Consider the following 19,898-nt stretch of genomic DNA (forward strand, 5'->3'; position numbering starts at 1 on the left):
GAGCGCCGTCGCCATAGGCCGAGGAAAGCTTCAGTCCGGCGGCTTGGAATCTCTCACCGACCCGCTGAATGAGTGGTGTCATCCGGCGCAGGGCAGGCGCTTTACGAGGGGCTGTCCCGGCTTTAACATGCCATCTTTAACTCATGCAGTAGGCAGACACGGCGGGGTTTTGAATTGGGAGACAAAGGTACCTTAAATACACATACCCAAACCTGCTTTGAATTATTTTGTCTGATTAGACTGATTCTTGTCCCTGAGACGGCTGTGCATTTATTATGACACAGTTTTCTATTAAAACATTTTTGGAGTGACTTTATTAAAATCTATATTGATTTAAACTTTGTTCTGTGCTGGAAATATCCATAGAATCGTCCGATATTTCCGAATCTACTTATTTTATTAGTAAAGTTTCAAATTCATTTATGCGAATTCACTGGGGAAAATAATTTTAAAGGAGGTCAAAACGAAAATTGCACCAGTTGAAGCATGAAAAAGCAAACATAAGACCAGGACAGTAACACAGATGTAGTCACGATTTGAGATATTAGGCATCATGAGGCATGATGTTTATTTGAAATTTATTTGAAATATAGTTAAAATACGGTGGAAGTTCCTTTGCCGTTCATATAAGTAATGACATTGTAAATGCTGCATATGCATGCACACCACCACGTACACCACAATGACCCTCTGACATTTCTGGTGTTATAATAGCATCTGATGATCGACACTGCCCCCCTCTGCTTACGTCCGTCCGTAACTCCTAAGAGGAGAGTAAAGCAGAACTCCCACTCCTACTCTACTTCGCGCTAAAAACTATACATATATAGCCTACATTAGATGCCATATCGGGGATCTGAAATGTGTCTTAACCTGGGGCAGTTCAAATAGTAGTTCTATTATATATCTTATTAAAAGTTAGATATTTAGTTTAGCTCACGTTTCTTCGTAACAGTCAATGTTAAAAATGTATTGTCCCCGTGGTGTTTCGTATTTGTTGTTGAGTGAGTCGTTGTTTAATAAACGATCTTTGCTCCAACCAGAATCGCTGATTGGCTGACGACGAAAAACGGACGTGCAGAACCGATTGAACGTCGAGTGACGTATGCATTTCGGTGACGACAACCCGCCCGCCCCTTCCCCCGCCCGGACCTCTCCGCTCGTCCTCCCCCTACCAAGCTCCACTACCAGGCAGGAGTCCCCGGCAGCTCGGCGCGCAACACAAGACACTGACAGCTGTGACTGACTCACAACCGAAGGGGGAAAGATGGAGCACAGAGACACCGACTTCAACATACTGTTAGCGACCGACTCATACAAGGTACGCATGGGGGGCTGGGTGGTGCGTAGCGGCTGATGGATGAGATGTGATAAAGTCGAAGTCCCAAGGCCATCGCATTGCTCCCTGTGGTCTCCGTCGGTTCACAGCAGGCCGCATGGGCTGGAGTCAGAGGAGGAGAGGGCTGGAGCAGCTGGAACGGGGTACCAAATTCAGAAACAAGCATCCCCCTTTGAGCCAGGTAGCCCAGACCCGTGGCAGCTGGCTGTCAGGCTCAGCTAGTCCTGGTGGTGTCCAGCTAGCTGAATTAGCTAGCTGTTAGCTGACGGGGAGTCAGGGGGCTTGATATTAAAAAGCTAATATTAGCCACCAGCTAGCAAGTGTTGTGTGAACCGCCCGGTGAGCTGCACATTCGGAGTCAGGCTAGACGGAATGGTAACCAGCATGTGGAGCTAACCAGTCATCATGCACCGCAAATCAAAACCGAAAATCACAAGGACCCATGGGTGACGTGATTCACCTTCTGTGCCACAGCTAGGTTATCAGTCCAGTCTACCTTGAACAGTAGTTACCAGTTTATTGCCGACTTTAATGGTAAATACAACAGAAAGCGATGTTTAAAGTACCTTCAATCCGTCTACTGTTAATTTAAATAGAACCAGTGGTTGCCATTTACAGCAGTCATGTGACCGCGTTCACTTGTAGTTCTTTTGGGTCAGAAACTACAGAATGGGAAGGGGAGGCAGCTGAGGACACCAGCTGAGGTTAAGTTTTAAATCCAAAGCAAGCAACAAAGAGCAAAAATGAAAGTCACTGAGTGAACTCACTGAACAACTGTATAAATGAACATTATGGACCAAAGTGTGTGTCTGGTGTTGCATAGTATGACAGATACACATCAGTGTGTACTAGTGCGTGCTATTTAAAAATTAGTGTTTTAAATGTTATGGTAAGTATAGTTTTGTGTTTTAATTTAGTTTCATAACCTGGTTGGTTTTTAACCTTGAGTTTTGTTTTTTTTTCAAGGAGGTAGTTAGTTTCAGTTTTGATTTCTTGGAAAAGAATTGGTTTCATTTTGATATTTATAGTTTTGTATTCATAGAAATAAGTTCTAGGTAAGAATATAGATGAGTTATAATGTTCTTGTGAAGACTGTGTACGTTATTTAGACATTTGAGGCATTGCAAACAGTATTAACTGTAAATGGTCACTGTTATATGTATATTATCACTGGTACTGCCACTGCTGATTAGTCTTGGGAATCGGTTAAGGTGAAGGCACTTATCTGTTTCTGTATGTTGCTGTGGGCTTAATAACAAAAACCCCCAGGAATGAGAGCTGCTGTTTTTAACCAAAGTGACATTTATATTTTATGTTAAATATAACAATATGCAACATTTAAATATAGATGGCTAAACTCAATTAAGCAAATCAGATAAATTAAATGTCCAGAATCTCAGTTGACTAGCAGAATATTGCGGTCATTCTCTTTGGACACCCATATCTACAACTTAAATATGAAATATGAACAGAACAACAGTTTCATTAAATGAGTCTAGAGTACTAGACATTTCTCCCAGTTTGTTCCTCAATAGCTACTTAGTGGTGAATGTAAGAAGGCTCTGTTTGTTCTTGTTACCTAACACATATTAAGTGTGTTCAGTGTAAAGTGCAACACTGCAGAGGAAATCTGTTTCAGGAAAGGTTAAAGGCTCGAAAGTAGCAGCAAAGATCTGATAAATAACAGGAAAAACCAAACATTCAGCCAGCGCTGAATAAGTCTTATGTTACATCTTTTGCAGGTGAGTGTGGTTGCCATACCACTGTGAAATTAGCCAGTTGAGTTACACAAAAGACAAATAATAAGCCAGCAAGGACCTGATCTCTTACACAGTATATCAGATTCTTGCTGGCTTAAATCTATATCTTGTCTGTTAAACTGTAATAACCTTTGTAAAGAGAGAAGGAGTAAAGTATGCAAAGCACTTGATCTGGGGCAAACACTTTGTTCACAGGGCATACAAACAAGCAGTACCTGAACACCTTTTTGTTCTGCCTTTTTGGACTGAAAGCCAAACTTACCTATTGTCTGGAAACACACAATCACAAGGTTATTGTTGTGGTGTAGAGTCTGTAGGATTTGAACATACTACAGGATGGAGGTGTATAATATGTCATTGTTCACATAGATTTAGCACAGCAGAAATACAGTAGGTCAATAAGACTGCACTCATCTTCTGATGAATTTCTCTTCTGACCCATAAGTCTGAAGAGAATTGCAATGAGTAAGTAGACAGGATCCATGATTTTGTGGGAAAAAATGTTTATATAAAGTAGGATGGCTGCAGTGTGTCTTGCACCTGTGACATTTAGGTAATGGGATGGACCCATAAAGCACTGACATTTTAATTTAAAAATATTAATAATATTTATTTCCAGTGTTTGGAAAGAGAGATGGCACCTATACTTGTTTTGTGCAGTTGCTTATGAGTCCTCAACACAACATGACATAATACAGTGTGAAATTAAACTTTTTTTAATAATATTGAACAGTATTTGAAGAGTACTTGAATGATATAGAAGTATGACACTGAAGGAATCTTCTTCCATCTGTTTCTTTTTACTTGTCATTTATTGTCCATTATAAATGCTGATACAGATTTATCTGCAAATAGCTCATACCCGCTGATTTTATCGGCACGCCAGTATATCAGTCAGGCTCTAGATTTTTCATTCACAAGGGCTTCCACCATCTTATCACTGTTTTAGACACGGCAGTAAATCTTAACAGAGAAAACTACTGACTAACTTTTACGTTACTGGTATAAGTAGCTGCTGCTGCACTTTTTTTTTCATCAAGTCGTTTAAGATTAGTAATTCAATGTAGCCTATCAACATCAGGCTTTTATATTGCAACAGCAATTGTACAATTGGTAGTTGATTTAATGTATAAGTGTAAAATAAAAAGAAATGGTCATATTCGCTTAAATCCAAGATTTCTATGAACAGCACAAAATCCAAAAATACTTTGCTTACTGTCATTGTCACTATGTAACAACAATAAACATCAGATTTAAGAAACAACAGCCAGAAACCACTTTGCGTTTTTGCTTCAACAGCATGACTAATCATTGCAGCTTTCACTATCTTTTATTAATGTGGCTGCCACAAGCTGTAAACACAATGTTAACACTGGTAATTCTGTGGATTTATAAATTCATGAGATTACACATAATTTTTTCCCCTTTGTTAATGTAAAAATATTAATGTGTACATCTTCAGTGACTAGTCTTGATCTGCCATTTTAATTGTGTTCAAATGTTCTAATATGCTGTAAATGATCCCCCCCAATGCTGAATGATTTATAATCAAATCTAGGTTTCCATTTTACTAACCGATAGTCTGGATGTCCCAATACTGTTATATTAGATAATAAATAAATAAATAATCATCTTTGGGTGATAATGAGCATGTCCGAAAGGCGTGCCTTGCAAACACTTGATGCAGGCTTTGTGTAACAGTGTGTATACATTGGCATGTGCTCCAGTGATTGTGGACGCACACATGGTCTGGCCTAGTGTCATGTTGTTTCTTGATGCTATTTTGAGTCCTTGAAAGCCCAGAGGAGAGGGCAGAGGCAGAGGTCAAAGAAACAGAGTAGTTCATTGACATTTAGGCCTGCTCTTCTTTCAAAATGGAGCTGAGGGAGTGAGTTTGTTACTTCAGTAGACTTGGAAGTGTTGCTGTTACCTCCTTAATTCATCTGATGCTGATGCAGCTTATCATGATTAATGTTAGCTCATGCTGTCAAACTTAAGGTAGATTCAACTTTAGTGTTAATAAATATTGGAGGAGTCACTTTGTGACTCTTCACAGCCTTGGCTGTTGTTGCGTGGTAATGCTCTTCTGCAAAAGTTAGGCTGTCTCAATATGAGAACAATTAAAAGGACAAACTGAAAATCCAGAGTTGAGAACTGCCGGGCCTTCGTTTCTTCAGTCTACTAATAGCATGATGGATGATTTCAGTGGCTGCTGTAGTACTGTGATGAAGGTTAAATCCTTAAATGCCCCAGTGTACTCTGTGGAAATCCCTGGACTCATTTGAGATTTAATTGTTAGCTGGGTGGCTTCAGCTGACACTCTTACCTTTTCCTTTTTGCCATACTCTCTCAGACAGTTTATTCTTTTCTTGTGCGTGAGACCTGTGTAGTCATGTCTGTTTGCTTCAGAGTTTCTAGTATCAAGTCAGCTGGCAATAGATTAGATGAATCTACAGTAAAACTAGGATTTTCTGAATGGCTGAGTAGTAGAATAATAGAGAACGTGCATATATGAGAAATGCCTCCCCCAGATTGTGACACTTGAGTTTCATTTCATTCAACACAAACTGATTGATTGGTCCTTTGTTGAACTGGAATGTTTTCTGTCGTCACAGATAAGCTACCACAATAGCTGCGCTCCTTCAGCTCTGTGCTGTGATGGCGAATCACTCGATTTAACGTTGTTCTTGTTACCTAACACGTATTAAGTGTTCATAATTGCTAGCAAACCTGTCAGTTTTGAAACAAGACTTATGTAATCTAAAGGAAATTTCAACATTTATGCTGTTTCAGCCTTGAAGCTGAACTGTCCAGTATGTTCCACTATGTATTGAGTAACGTAACCCCATAAAACCAGTTCCACTTGTTTAGATATGCCAGCATATATCATTTGAGCCCATACAGTTTCTTCAGAAAATCACTTCATTTTATAGACTTTGTGTTGCAAATTTATTAAAAGTCAAAAACTGAAGTCTCATGTTTATAAAAGTAATCAGGCCCCTAATTCAGTACTTTGTGGAAGCCCAACAACTACAGATTCACAGCTTGGGTAAGTCCATCAAAAAAAAATACTTAGAAATATATTAGGAATATGTACTGTATACTTTACTTCCTGAAGCCAGTGTATACAATTCAGCCTAAATATTTACTGTCTCCAAACAAATCTTATTCAGGATGTAACTTGGCATCACCTGGGATATGTGTGGGGGAATTATGAATGTGAGGCTGTCTTAAGTTATGGTAATAGGTTAATGTATTGCTATTAATCAAATTCATATCAGTAGATTAATTATTGTAAAAGACTGGACTAACTCGTCCCATGCCCTTGATGTGTGCTCTGTCCCTGCAGGTGACACATTACAAACAGTACCCCCCCAACACGAGTAAAGTGTACTCCTACTTCGAGTGCCGCGAGAAGAGGACAGATCCCACCAAAAGCAGAAAAGTCAAATATGACAAAACCGTCTTCTACGGCTTACAGTACATCCTCCACAAATACTTAAAAGGTACGTTTTGACTATTGACTCATTTGAGAAATTTGCTGTGCAGTCATTTGAACAAAAGTGCCCTTGAACAAAGCACAGGGTTTCAGCTTGTAAATCTGGCTCTATGAAATCACCACACCTGCTAATGACTAAAACGTGTTACCAGTCAACTTAATAAATAAATAAGTAATTAGCTAAGGTTAAAATTCCAGTACGTGGATTACATAACTCAGACATAGCCTGTTTTTTTTGTTTTTTTTCCCACTTTTTAAAGTCAATAATTGTTGCATGCATTGCTCAAGGACACTTTAGGAGGACAGGTGTTTACATAGTAACAGTCCTACTGAATTAAAAAAACAACAAGGTTACTGTGCACAGTAAATTGATTAGACTCTACGGAGCATAACACAAAGCTCCCGGGTTCACAACCAAAAAAAGAGAAGATTGATATGAGTTTAAAAGTAATGGAAACAATATATTCTATGTTCTAATTAACTGAAGTCGGTGAAAGTGGATGTGTAAGTTAGCAGGATCCTGAGGGCCATGAGAGAGATCAAGAGGGACATAAAGAAAGAATGCATCTCCCTCCTGTCTCTTAAGAGGATTTCATGGTGGAGTAGCAGAGTTGGTCACAGAGAGAGAGAGAGGCAAGACAAAAGCACAGCTGCTCTTTCACTGTCTGACAGAGAAAGGCCAGCTGTCTGCGCTGAGCGTCTCTCAAAGCTCAATGATTAGGCCAGCTATTAGAGATGCATCCTTGATCCTCAAACTTATAAAACCAAACGTGTTCATCATGATTCTTCTAGGCTGAGTCATAGAGTGAATTTTAATGGTCTTTAATTGGACTTTAATCAAGGGAATTTTGCAGCAGAAAATGTGAATGTTTTACTTCAACAATTGAAGAATCATTGTCAACTGAAAGCAGCAGAACATCGGTTTTCCCAAACCACCATATTAGGTATACAAAGTCCTCACTATTGGGAGACTTATTGAAGAAAAACACTTTTTGCACTTTCCAAAGTACAAAGAGCAGGTTTAGCCCTGGGATTACACCTTTTAGTGAGTAGTTATTTTGGTGACAGATGTAAAAATGTTCCCAGCAACACACATTGAATTAAACTAATTCAATCAAATAGGTTTATAGTTCAGCATTTATAGGAATGCACTGTTAAGAATTCACCTTACATTTGTATGTATCTTTCTCTGTTGTGGTTTGTTTTGCACAACCGTTTCCATGGCCTAATGGGAGGTGATTGGTGTGTGCGTGTTTAAACAAAGACGCCTTGTCAGCATGCATGGGATGCTTTTAATTTAATCACCCCAGTGGACAGTAGAGCAGTACTGTTGAGCCTTTGCTCTGTTGGTGCGTGTTTCTCAACATCTCTTCTTGTTTGTTTTTCTTCCCAAACTCTGCCTTCCTTTCCTCCTCTCCAGGAAAGGTAGTGACTCCAGAAAAGATCCAGGAGGCAAAGGAGGTGTACAGAGAACACTTCCAGGATGATGTTTTCAACGAGAAGGGGTGGACTTACATTCTGGAAGTAAGAAAGTCCTGAAACTGCCCAGAAAACCTGTTTTCAGTGTGATACTTTGCAGTTGTTTTTTTGCATATTCGTGAGTAGATTCCAGCAGAGCTATATAGACTGTTTTTGATGAGTGGATTTATTGAGGAAAGAGTCAAAAGCTGGAACTAAGTATATGCAGGTGTACATACACACACAAGTGCCAGCTCACGCTTACCCTTGAAACACCCAAGGTGATGTTTCTATTATCCTAGATAATATCCTAGCCTCTCTGTCCTAGGTTAGAGAGGCTCTAGGTCACATTCTGCAGTGACAATGTGCGACCAAAATTAAAAGCGTGTAGATTTTCAGATATTGGTTAAAAGCAGTTTCTTCTAAAAACAAATTCTTGATATGTAATTAAAGACTACATGTTACAATAAAAAAAAAAAAAAAATCCAAACCAAGTACATACTTCAGATACAAGTTAGCTTCAGGAACTAGAATCTGTCAGTGTGCATAAAACGTTTCTGATTATTGAGATGTACTGTTTCAGCACCTTGGAGAGAGCACAGCGCTTTGTACAAATAAAGTATTTTCTCAAGTGTGGAGAAGTGTTAACGAACCCTATTTTATCCTCTGTTTTCTCTCTGTCATCTCTTATCACATTGATTGTTCACCTCTCACTCCAGCAACCTTGGATTTTCCAAATCACTCCATATTTCATATTGAAAATCTATAAGCCTGCACCCACAATGCCCACATTGATGTGACAGTAAAAACTATGATCTGCTGCTTGAAGACCAGGTTTAAAAATCAAACATTTTCCTTCACAATGAACCAGGTGTGAAGCATATATCTGAAGCCCAAATCTCATCACAGACTACATTGCCTCCAAATGCATGTCACTGTTTTTTTTTTTTTTTTTTTTTAGATTGTCTTAAGGGTAAAGCAACTCACTTTACAAGCGACAGTGAATAAACTCTGACAGTGTAAATATGATTCTGACTCAGCTATTTGCATATTTCTGCATTACAGAAATATAATGGACACCTGCCCATTGAAATCAAGGCAGTGCCAGAAGGAAGCGTCATCCCTCGAGGCAACGTTTTGTTCACAGTGGAGAGCACAGACCCAGAGTGCTACTGGCTCACCAACTGGGTGGAGGTAGGTTTGTTGTATTTATCTCATGGGCCCAGAATAGAAATTGGGAGAATTCTTGTGGGTTGTGACAAGATTGAAATCTGTAAAAACGTTTAACAGTGTAGCAAATGTGTGGTAGTGACCAAACAGAGGTTTCTTGTGAGTCTTTACATTAATACACTTTTTAAAATAAACAAGTGTCTCTTTAATGGCATCAGTTCCCAGTTTTGAATTTGCTCTGCTCTGTTAAAAGTGGTTGTAAATTTCTCACCCCTCTCCCCTTGTGTAACAGTTTAAACTTTAATTTGCTACTCATATTGGTACTAAAGTGACATTGCTGAGCACATCAGTAGGATTTATTGGTTAGTTTTATTTGATTATTGATAAAAGACAAAAGAGATTAGCAACATTTATGCCCTTTTTATTACATTTGAGAGTTACCACTTTTATAGAAGCTATAAATTACTTAGGCTGGCAGTATGCCCGCCAAAACCTCTTATCTCTCCTTAAATCTGACTGAATTACAATCTTGGCATGCCTTATTGCTTAATTGCTGCCCAGAGATATGCTGTCACTGCAGCAAAGTGATTCATGCACATTAGGTGGAACATAAAATAGCAGGGACTCAACTGCTGGAAGAATTCTTGTTTGTTGTTTTTGTAGTTGACAAAATGATTTAAGTCCCAAATCCACTCGTCGACCTCACCGGCGTTCTGTTCCCGGTGGTATCACATCCCTGAAATCGTTCTGAAGACAGCAGAGAATGTTTGTCAGCTTCCTTCACTTTGCATCTTAATTATCTTGAAGGCTGTATCAAAGCGTACGTGTGTGTAGGTTAATCTCTGAAGGATTTCATTCATTCAGGTCTTTCGGTTAAATGCAGTAGCTGCTTCGTTGTAGTTTATTACAAAGCTGTTTGATACAAACACTAGAATAAGATGTGCTGATCGTGTTTGCGGGCTGCGAAGTGGACAAGGCGTTCCTTGAAGGCGTAGTTAAACATATTGGAAAATGTACTTATTCTCATCGGTACGTCCTTTTATTGCAGATGATTTGCCAAACTGCTACTGTTACTATTTTCCGCTGGTTGCCCAGCAACTGGTCCCAGAGACTCTTTGTTTTTACACTTTGTAAGGATTTAATAGTGATTGAGGAGCCTTTCGAGGTGCTGTTAGATTTTGCTAGCCCAGGACCGAGTTAGACTAGATGTTTCCAGTCTTATTTGCTAAGCTAAGATAAGCAGCTCGAGCTCCGTATTTGCCAGACAGTTATAAGATAAGTGTCTTGTCATTCTAACCCTAGAAAGAAAATAAATAAATGTCTTCCCCACAATGTCAAACACATTCATGCTGTCAGGTGACATCAATGAATATAACTGCCTGTCATATCAGCACACAGGTAAAACACAAACATAATGGTATGGGTAATGAAAGTACAGCAGGATTAAAGTTGATCTTTGCCATTTGCAGCAGGTTTGACTCTATCCTCCTCGGTACTGCTTTTATTACATTGACTAATGCACAGTGCGACTCCTCCCTGAAATCCGAAACATCTCATGAACTTAATGCAGCATGAACAGACTGTCCGCAGTGACTCGGCAGAGCTAAATTCATTTACCATTAGCAATATGTCTCTTTCCTCTAACCGTTCTGTTTAATTCATGCTGCCTCTTTTTCATCGTGTCAGTCCCATTCATAAATATCTTGACTTCTGCCATTGAATAATCATACATTATTTCTAAACAGACACAACAAATTAGTCTAAACGTTTCCTAACTCTACATACACACAACTGTAAGTGCAAATGCACTAATGAAGTGAAGGACTGCTTGGAAAAACTGTAGGTCACCCACAGCCAAGAGCACTGCGACAACACACACTGGACACACACACACACACACACACACACTGCCCTGATAAATTTTGATAGACCACACATACCAACCGTATACACACACTTAGTCACTCTCCACGGCTGATATAAATATAAATACATACACACACACAGCCATTCTTCATGGATATAAAATTAGCCGTAGTGTTTAGCCCAGTGTCCTTGGGTTGCGTCATTAGGTCACATTCTTGTTTTGCTTTCTGCCTCGTTCACCCTCATTATTTTACTTTTTTCTTCTTATCTCTTTTCTTCTATCCCTTATTTTCTTATTTTCTTACTTTTTCCATGTCAAATTCTCCTTACTTTCTTTCTGTGTGTCTTGCTCTTTTTGCTTTCTGTTTCTACTGCCTTCCTCATTCTCACCCACCTCCCTCCTTCCTTATCTCCCTCCATTTTGTTCTTGGGTGATGACCGAGAAGTTATGTTGGGACGCGTGTCTGTGTTTATTTGTGGTGGAGCAGTGTGTGTGTGTGTGTGTGTGCAAACATTCCTCCTGAGTGTTGTTTTTACAGCGCAGCTTCAATATTTTATCATTAGAAGCATTATTCCTCCCAACCTGTCATACGATGATCAATTATTTTTTTCAATGTGTGTGTGTGTGTGCAATCATTATATATTCAAATGTTAAATGTTACGAATACAAGCAAATCAAAAAAATGTCAGCCCTGGACTTACAATAATATATTTCTGCGAATGGAAGTGGTAACACAGTGATTCTGTGCTTAGAATTTCATGTATAAAAATGATGTTCTTAATCATTTATAACCTAAGAGAGGTTATGATATATTAATGATAAGAATAATGACAAAAACACAAGGCAGGTTGTTATATTCCTAAACATTCCCAGGTGGTGGTGGGTACAGACAAACTATTTGTTTTCATATTGAAATCTGTAACTCAGGTCCAGAGTTGACATGAGGCATCAAGGAATGTACTTTTCCCAGAGTGTGTGAATGAGCAGCTCTCTTTGATCCCTCTGAGCCTGTTAGTTTTGGGTTTTAGTACCAGCTGAATACTGGGAAAAACGGGATGGGTGGACCAGACGGCCACTGGTGAGAACAGAGATTAAAAGAAAAAAGGTTTGCTGCAGCTTTTGCTGTTACAGTTCATGCTCACATGCTTTGAAAACAACACGTTTATGCCGAAGAGCTGAAAGAAGGGGAATTAGATGAAGTGAACCTTTTGCTGTGACCTGTTCTGACACCCTGAAAAAAAAAAATTGTGAACTGGACTCAACTGAACTGTGCTTCCTCCCTCCACCAGACCATCCTGGTTCAGATCTGGTACCCCATCACTGTGGCAACAAACTCCAGAGAGCAGAAGAAGATCCTCGCCAAGTACCTCCTAGAGACTTCTGGGAACCTAGAGGGACTGGAGTATAAATTACATGACTTTGGCTACAGGGGCGTCTCATCACAAGAGGTACTGTATTATCCACAACATACAGTAGATACCGCTTACTGACAGGTACACTGGAAACAAAATGACCTAATAAAAGCTTTTGAAAGAGCTTTGCAACCATATTGTTGTTATTGTCTTATGAATGAAAGCTAGTAAGTAGACCTTGAGTCCACCGTCATTAAAATAAAATGTAAGTTGCAAAAATCATAAATAAATAGAAGAATTAAAACAAAATAATGTATAACTTCATGGGACATATGTTCCTACTTATAACCCCCCTCCCTCCTGTATGCAGACTGCGGGCATCGGGGCCTCCGCCCATTTGGTCAACTTCAAGGGCACAGACACAGTTGCCGGGATCAGTGTCATTAAGAAATACTATGGTACCAAGGATCCAGTGCCAGGCTTCTCGGTGCCTGCTGCCGAGCACAGGTAGACACACACACACACACACACTTATTAAAGCTGGCTTATTGAAGCTCTTTCCCTGCCGATTACATCTCCGTGTAGCCTACTGACATTTACAGAATATGTCATGGCACCATTCCCAGCGTGATTTAGGGCAGTAGTTCAGCAACTACTGTAATTAATACACCAGTAGTATATGACCTCCCAGTAATTATAGTTGAATACCAACATGCTCATCACTCCTTTTAAAGGAGAAATAAGGTTTGCAAAAATTTTGAAGTGTAACATCTATACCCCATAGGGTGTGAAATTCCTTTGCACAACATTAATTATCAGCGTAGGCCATGTGTTCACATATTCCCTGAAAGCACGGAGGTACATCTCAGTTCTGTTCACTCTACTCCAATGCCTCTGCTGAGATAGTCCAGGTTTTGGCTAAGAGCCAGGCAGACTTTTTTTATCCACAAGCCAAATTGATTTTCAAAATAGTAAAGTTGCTCCACGTAACAGTTGGTTATCTGCCAGTGCTGAGAGATTTTATCAAGCAGAGAGAAAATTCACCAGCATTTGGCTGGTAATTTGCTGTCCTGATTAGAGCGTGGTCACCCTCACATTCATTATCTGCTTCGTCTATCTCAGTTTGTGACTGGGGCTGTGATTGGTTGGAGGTGAGGCTTTTGATTGGCTGCTACCCTGACGCACATGTCCCTCATATCTTTGGTGTTGTTTTATGGTGCTGATCCATTTATCCTGTTCTCACACACACAGACACACACACACTATCTCCCTTTCTCGTTCACTTTAATGCACACAGTCTCCTCTTTTCACCACCAGGGCACTTGCAAAGTGTACTCTTGTCCCAGAGTACACTTTTACCCTCTGCCAGGGAATTATGGGATGGTGGCAGTAGTTGTCATAGTAATAATTATGTAATGCCCCCCCCTTCTAAAAATCTGTTTGGTTTCTACCTCAGAGGAGGAGTCACAGTGAAATTCCATTTTGATTTTGATGCAGAAGGAAGGGCAAGGGATGGGTGACATTAGAGGGCTTTTATATGCAGAAGTTTGTTTCTTCAAACATTTACTGTACACTGACAATTTAATAGGAATGCAGAAAATGAAGAAAAATAAAAGGTTATACAAATGAACAGAAAGAAGTCAGCCCATCCATCCATCCATACATCCATCCATTTTCTATACCTGCTTATTCCTTAACCAGGGTCACAGGGATCTGCTGGAGCCTATCCCAGCTCTCTTTGGGTGGAAGGCAGGGGTCCACCCTGGACAGGTCACCAGTCCATCACAGGTCCACACATGTTTTTGGACTGTGGGAGGAAACCAGAGTACCCAGAGTAAACCTACACAAGCACGGGGAGAACATGCAAACTCCACACAGAAAGACCGGATTGCGAAACCACGACCTTCTTGCTGTGAGGCAACAGTGCTAACCACTCAGCCACAATGCTGCACATAAAGAAGTGTTAAACTAATTAAAAATACCAAGGTTTTGATTATAGATAGATATGACTAGAGAAGTATTATTGGGGAGAAGAACCTTTGTTTTTTCTTTTTTGTTTTTGGGGTCCACTGAGCCTTTAATTTCTAAATTAAGAATTTACTTCAAAATGGAAGAGTTGCTGATCTGTGAATAAAATGAGGCATGCATTTATCAGCCTGGTGATACTCTTATCATGACCTTCTAACACATCAGTCAACTCCACAGCAGGAAATCACAGTTTAAAATAATATGTCCTTTCCTTTCAACAGCAATATGTCTTTTGACTGAAACAGAACTAGATTAACTTCAAAGAAATATAATTCTACCCCAAGTCTGGTGTTATCCAGGACTGAAACGTGGAGTGTGCTGCCCTCTGCTGGACAATACTTGGCATTATCACTTGATAAATGTCTTGGTTTTTGTGTCCTTCTCGTCCTTTCTCTTTACCCAAAACTCTTTTGCTTTTTAATCTCTTCTCTCTCCACCTACCCAGTTTCTTGCTGCTTATTTGTTCTTATAAAGGCACCAAATTCAAAGCAACCACAGAAGTCCTAGTTCCAGTTTTAATCAACCACATATAAAGAGAAGTTAGTGTAAAACAAAAGCAATAATTTCTCTGTCATTTTTTTTCCCCTTCAGTACCATCACAGCGTGGGGAAAGGACCATGAAAAAGATGCCTTCGAGCACATCATCAAGCAATTTCCCAATGTCCCTGTATCTATAGTCAGTGACAGCTATGACATCTACAATGCCTGTGAGAAAATCTGGGGAGAAGACTTACGGGGCCTGATAGAGAAGCGCAGTGCAGATGCTCCGCTGGTTGTCCGACCAGACTCAGGAAACCCACTTGATACAGTTTTGAAGGTGTGCCCACGTGGTGAGCTGGCCTTTTAACCATGATCTTAAGACAAGCCAGGATACTAACCCCCCCTCCTCTCTACCCCTTTCCTCTTTTTTTACTGCTGTTAGGTTTTGGATATCCTGGGTAAGAAGTTTCCTCCAGAGGAGAACTCTAAAGGTTTTAAAGTTCTCCCTCCTTACATCAGAGTCATTCAAGGAGACGGAGTTGATATCAACACGCTGCAAGAGGTAGAAATACACAAACAGCTTGTTACATTTCTGTCCAGATGGTAAAGGCTTTGAAGCAGTTTGAAGTGGAAAGTACAACCCTGATTCCAAAAAAGTTGGGACACGTTTTTTTTTTTAAAATCTACATAAAAACAGAATGCAATCATTTGCAAATCTCATAAACCCAAATTTTATTCATAATAGAACATAGGAAACATATCAAATGTTTAAGACTGAGACATTGTACCATTTTGATGCATATTTTTCTGCAGATAGTGGAGGGTATGAAGCACCACAGGTGGTCCATTGAGAACATTGCCTTTGGATCTGGAGGGGCTCTGCTGCAGAAGCTGACCAGAGATCTGCTCAACTGCTCCTTCAAATGCAGCTATGTGGTCACTAACGGACTAGGGGTGAGGACGGGCTCAGTGGAATTTTTAAAACCGTAGTTTTTATCTTTGTATGATAGGCCACAATGTTTTTTTGTTCAAACATGATGTTTTCTGTGTTGTGGGAAAAGGTGAATGTGTTCAAGGATCCAGTGGCAGACCCCAACAAGAGGTCAAAGAAAGGTCGCCTGTCTCTGCACCGGACACCGAACGGAGATTTTGTCACCCTGGAAGAGGGCAAGGGTGACCTGGAGGAGTATGGCGTGGTGAGTCACACAGCCCAGTAGTTGCTTTTGAGCATGTAACATCGACTTTCATCACCTCTCACCTTCACATTTCCTGTTTCTTCTTTTGTCTTTTGCTCTGCCCCTCTTTACCCCCCTTGTCACTTTCTCTCCTTGCTCACCCCGCCCCCCCACCGACTTGTTTTCCTGTTCTTCTTCAGGACCTGTTGCACACAGTCTTTCAGAATGGGAAGATTGTGAAGACGTACACATTTGACGAAGTCAGAGACAATGCTAAGCTCAAAGAGAGTGAGCTTGAAGAGCTGCTGCACTGAGCACTCAACCCCCAAACCCAGAAACAACGCTCCCTACCCCCTTCAAGCCTTCAAAGTCACCCCAGAAAAAGGAGGTGTGCACTTCTAATAGTCCCCAATCCCAAAGCCCAAGGACACCCCAAAATGTTCCTAAAATCATGAGACTCACTTAAATTTCACAGAACATACCCTGACTTTCAAAACACTGTTTGTTGGTATTCCAGCGGAGGTGTGTGTGGGGGGGGGGGGTCGAAAATTTGTAAGAGGTATAGTAAGAGTAGAAAGATTTAAATTCTGGTTACATAGATAAGCTGTGTGTTCACGTTCCCATGCTGCTGCCCAAAACTTCGGCATGTTGCACTAATAGGCTGGACGTACTGCAGCTCAAAGCATGTGATTGGATGCTGGAAGGCAGCGTGTCAGCCGAATTTAAAAATAAATAAATAAATCAGTAAGAAATAAAAAAGCTAATGAGATGATTGCAGGTTATTGAATGAGCTTCTGGCAGCTGCATGTGGAGTGAACTGTAGTGAGTCAAAGTGAGAATGAACGTAAAGGGGAAATATGAAGCCACACCCACACTAATGCCCATGCCCCGTGTATTGTGTACAGAAGTGTTTAGGAAAAAATACATGTCTAAATCTACTTAGCTTTGTCTTTTATGTGAAGGAAGAAAATGATGATCATTGTATAGAATGGTGCACTGATAACATCGACGATCACAAACTCTTGAGCTGTAATGATAGATGAAGGAATTCATTTTTCTTCTTTTCTTGCTTTTAATCAGTAGCTGTGGCCTAAATTATAAAAGGCCAGACATCTTTTATGTACTATCTGAACATTTTGTGCTCCTACAAATTGAATGTTATTGGTGCATCTCTGTAGCTATATAAATGATCATCTTCTTACCGTCATGTTACCCACAGTGCATTCACCTCACGAAGGCTCAGTCCACAATCCAATTTATATCACTGAATCATCAACACTGTACATGGGGGACTTTGATTTTTGGATTAGTTTATGTATTTGTAAACATAATAAATGGGGAAATTGTAGTTTTGTTTTCTCTCAATAATTTGATGTTTTTCAGATTCTCGGAGAAGCGCCAAATCTATTCAAAACTAATTTGACAAGAATAGATTTTCCCAGTGGAGTAGAGGGAGGGACAGGTTTTGGATTGGGTCTTCATCGATGGTGAATGCAGTTGAATCCAGTCTTTGCTGTACAAGAAGAGGAAAAAAAAAAAAAAAAAAAAATACATTGCAGAAATCGTCACCAGAATAAGGGTAATCTAACTGTGTTTATGAAAGATGAAATATGTGGTTCCTGGGCTGAAATGTGTTAAATGTTGATTCGTGTGTGTGTGTGCGTGTGTGCGTGTGTGCGTGTGTGTGTGTGTGTGTGTGTGTGTGTGCGTGTGTGTGTGTGTGAGTGCGTGTGTGTGTGAGTGAGAGAGATTAGAGACTTTATGTGCGTTTGTGTACTTACATTTTCTTCCATAATAGGATTGTGTAGTATTTTATGCAAATGTACTTATTGTTTGGGGCAATAGAGAACACTCTTCCTTTTACTTTGCGGCCTTTTATTCTGAAAGGAAACTCAGTGTTGTGACAAACGGGTGGTGATACCCCTAGCGAGCGTGTATGTGTTTTGTTTTTTTTTTTCCTTGGGGCAGTGTAAGAACAACCAACAGGCAGAAAAGTCAGACTCGAGATCAGAACTATTTTCTTGTACCAGCCATTATGTGGCAGTTAGTGGAGCCCAGTTGCTGATAGACAAAAACATTGTCCTTGATATCACTGCCTTAACTCATGAAAAGCAGAAAAGAGGTTTCTCAAAGTTTGGATGTGTCCAGACGGGGCACCTTGCACTCTTGTTTGGATTCATTGTCCAGATATAAACGGGATCTCGCTCCCTAATGCCTTTTGGAGTTGATGACCTTCCCATTTGGAGCATTTCAGCTAAGTGTGTGTCTCCTGTTTTGAGGTGTGTTTAGTCACTTTGCTGAGTTGGCCTTTTCAGAGTGAAGGGATGTTTCTGCTGCAGCTCATGGAGGGATTTCAGAGGAACTGGGAGATGGTTACATCACAGGAAACAAATATTGTTTTAAGGTCAGACGCAAAAAGTTTAGTGGAAATTTACAGGTTACACAGTGGACGCCACGTTCCTCCCACCTCAGCTTTGTCAAAAATAAAAATGCAGCCAGTAGCACAGCATTATTTTTAGCCATTTTGCTCTTGTAACTGAAATATTTCCATGAAATTTGACACATTTGTTGTTCACAGAGAATGATCTGATTTTCATCTAACACTGTCATTAGGTCATATTTGCATCTGCCAGCACACTAAAGTTAAGATGGTGAACATGGTAAAGGTTATTCTTGTTATACCATCTACGAAGCTGTTAAAACCAGATAAGTCTATTTTCTGTCTGTGCACACTTATCTGCTTCACATTTCACAGCTTTGCTCATTCTCACCTTTGGCACGGCCTACAGCTCCCACAGCCTGTCTGCTAAGTGTTAAGTAGCGTTACTGCAGCTGTTGGAGCTCCAGTGGCCTTATGCACCTCCCCCACGGGCACCGACCCTGGTAGCTTTCTGTGATTGCAGGAAAGGTCTCGAAGCAACCTGTGATGTCACCGACTCCCAGTCTCTTACCTCTGCCTCAGACCAAACGGACAAGCTGCTAAACAACACAGCTGGTCACATGCTGAAACAATATCACCTGATTTCCTTCTTTTCTTCTATTGCAATGGTAACTACTGTTATATGTCAAGACATTTATTATCCACTTGTTAGAGATAGGAGTAAAGACACATCTGTCCTTTTCTTTTCCAATCATGGGGTGCGTTTTAGTAAATTTTGATTTTACTATTTTGATACTGTCTCGGTTCTTACCTCAGAGAAATATTATTTTGTATGACAAAGGAGAAAAAAATGCCAGAAATACTGCAGTAAATATCCTTATTTACAAATGATGCGGCCATACTGCCTTCTCACTTGTACATATGACAACTAGTTTGACTAAAAGCAGAGAGGGCAGGATAAGGAGACGACCACACTAGATGATATTATTATTATTATTTTTGTCAGAACGTCATTTTTCTACCAACAGAAGAATATCCAAAACTGCTTAACTGAGCTGGCAGTGTTTTTTTGTGACTGTCGAGCTTTAAGCTTCTCTATCTATGTGTGTGTGTGTGTGTGGTTCTGTGTGAAGGCCTTGTGTGTAACGGATGAAAAACTGTTTGTGTATATTTTTTTTTCTCTATGTTGTTGTTTTTCTTGTATGTATATGTTGGTTGTCCCAAATTCTCTCCCGACACAACTAGTATTTTAACTAACATAACTTGCTATATTGTCAACAATAAATTGATTAAAGATGCCACCCTGTCGGTTTGACATGGTTTATTTATTTTGCCTACTTTTGTATGATTGGTTTAAAATATTGTGTCACTTATTTATTCAGTTGCTATA

General features: G+C 40.0%; 1 protein-coding gene across 1 annotated transcript; it reads left to right on the forward strand.

Moving 5' to 3' along the window:
- The first annotated feature begins 50 nt into the window (after positions 1-50).
- Positions 51-19,809, forward strand: nampt1 (nicotinamide phosphoribosyltransferase 1). Its single transcript, XM_026326373.2, has 12 exons — positions 51-187; positions 1,044-1,321; positions 6,449-6,605; positions 8,019-8,122; positions 9,122-9,250; positions 12,383-12,541; positions 12,816-12,952; positions 15,065-15,290; positions 15,396-15,515; positions 15,767-15,907; positions 16,015-16,149; positions 16,329-19,809. Exons 2-12 carry the CDS (start codon positions 1,268-1,270, stop codon positions 16,440-16,442), a joined length of 1,476 nt encoding a protein of 491 aa, XP_026182158.1. The 5' UTR covers positions 51-187; positions 1,044-1,267; the 3' UTR covers positions 16,443-19,809.
- The last annotated feature ends 89 nt before the right edge of the window (positions 19,810-19,898 follow it).

Source organism: Mastacembelus armatus, chromosome 23 (assembly GCF_900324485.2).
Source record: "Mastacembelus armatus chromosome 23, fMasArm1.2, whole genome shotgun sequence".
NCBI classification, from domain to species: Eukaryota; Metazoa; Chordata; class Actinopteri; order Synbranchiformes; family Mastacembelidae; genus Mastacembelus; species Mastacembelus armatus.

Coding starts and splice junctions, on each gene's coding strand:
- nampt1 (XM_026326373.2), top strand. CDS start 1,268: ATGGAGCACAGAGACACCGACTTCAACATACTGTTAGCGACCGACTCA. Junction 9,251..12,382: donor GGCTCACCAACTGGGTGGAG/GTAGGTTTGTTG, acceptor TCCCTCCACCAG/ACCATCCTGGTTCAGATCTG. Junction 15,516..15,766: donor ATATCAACACGCTGCAAGAG/GTAGAAATACAC, acceptor ATTTTTCTGCAG/ATAGTGGAGGGTATGAAGCA.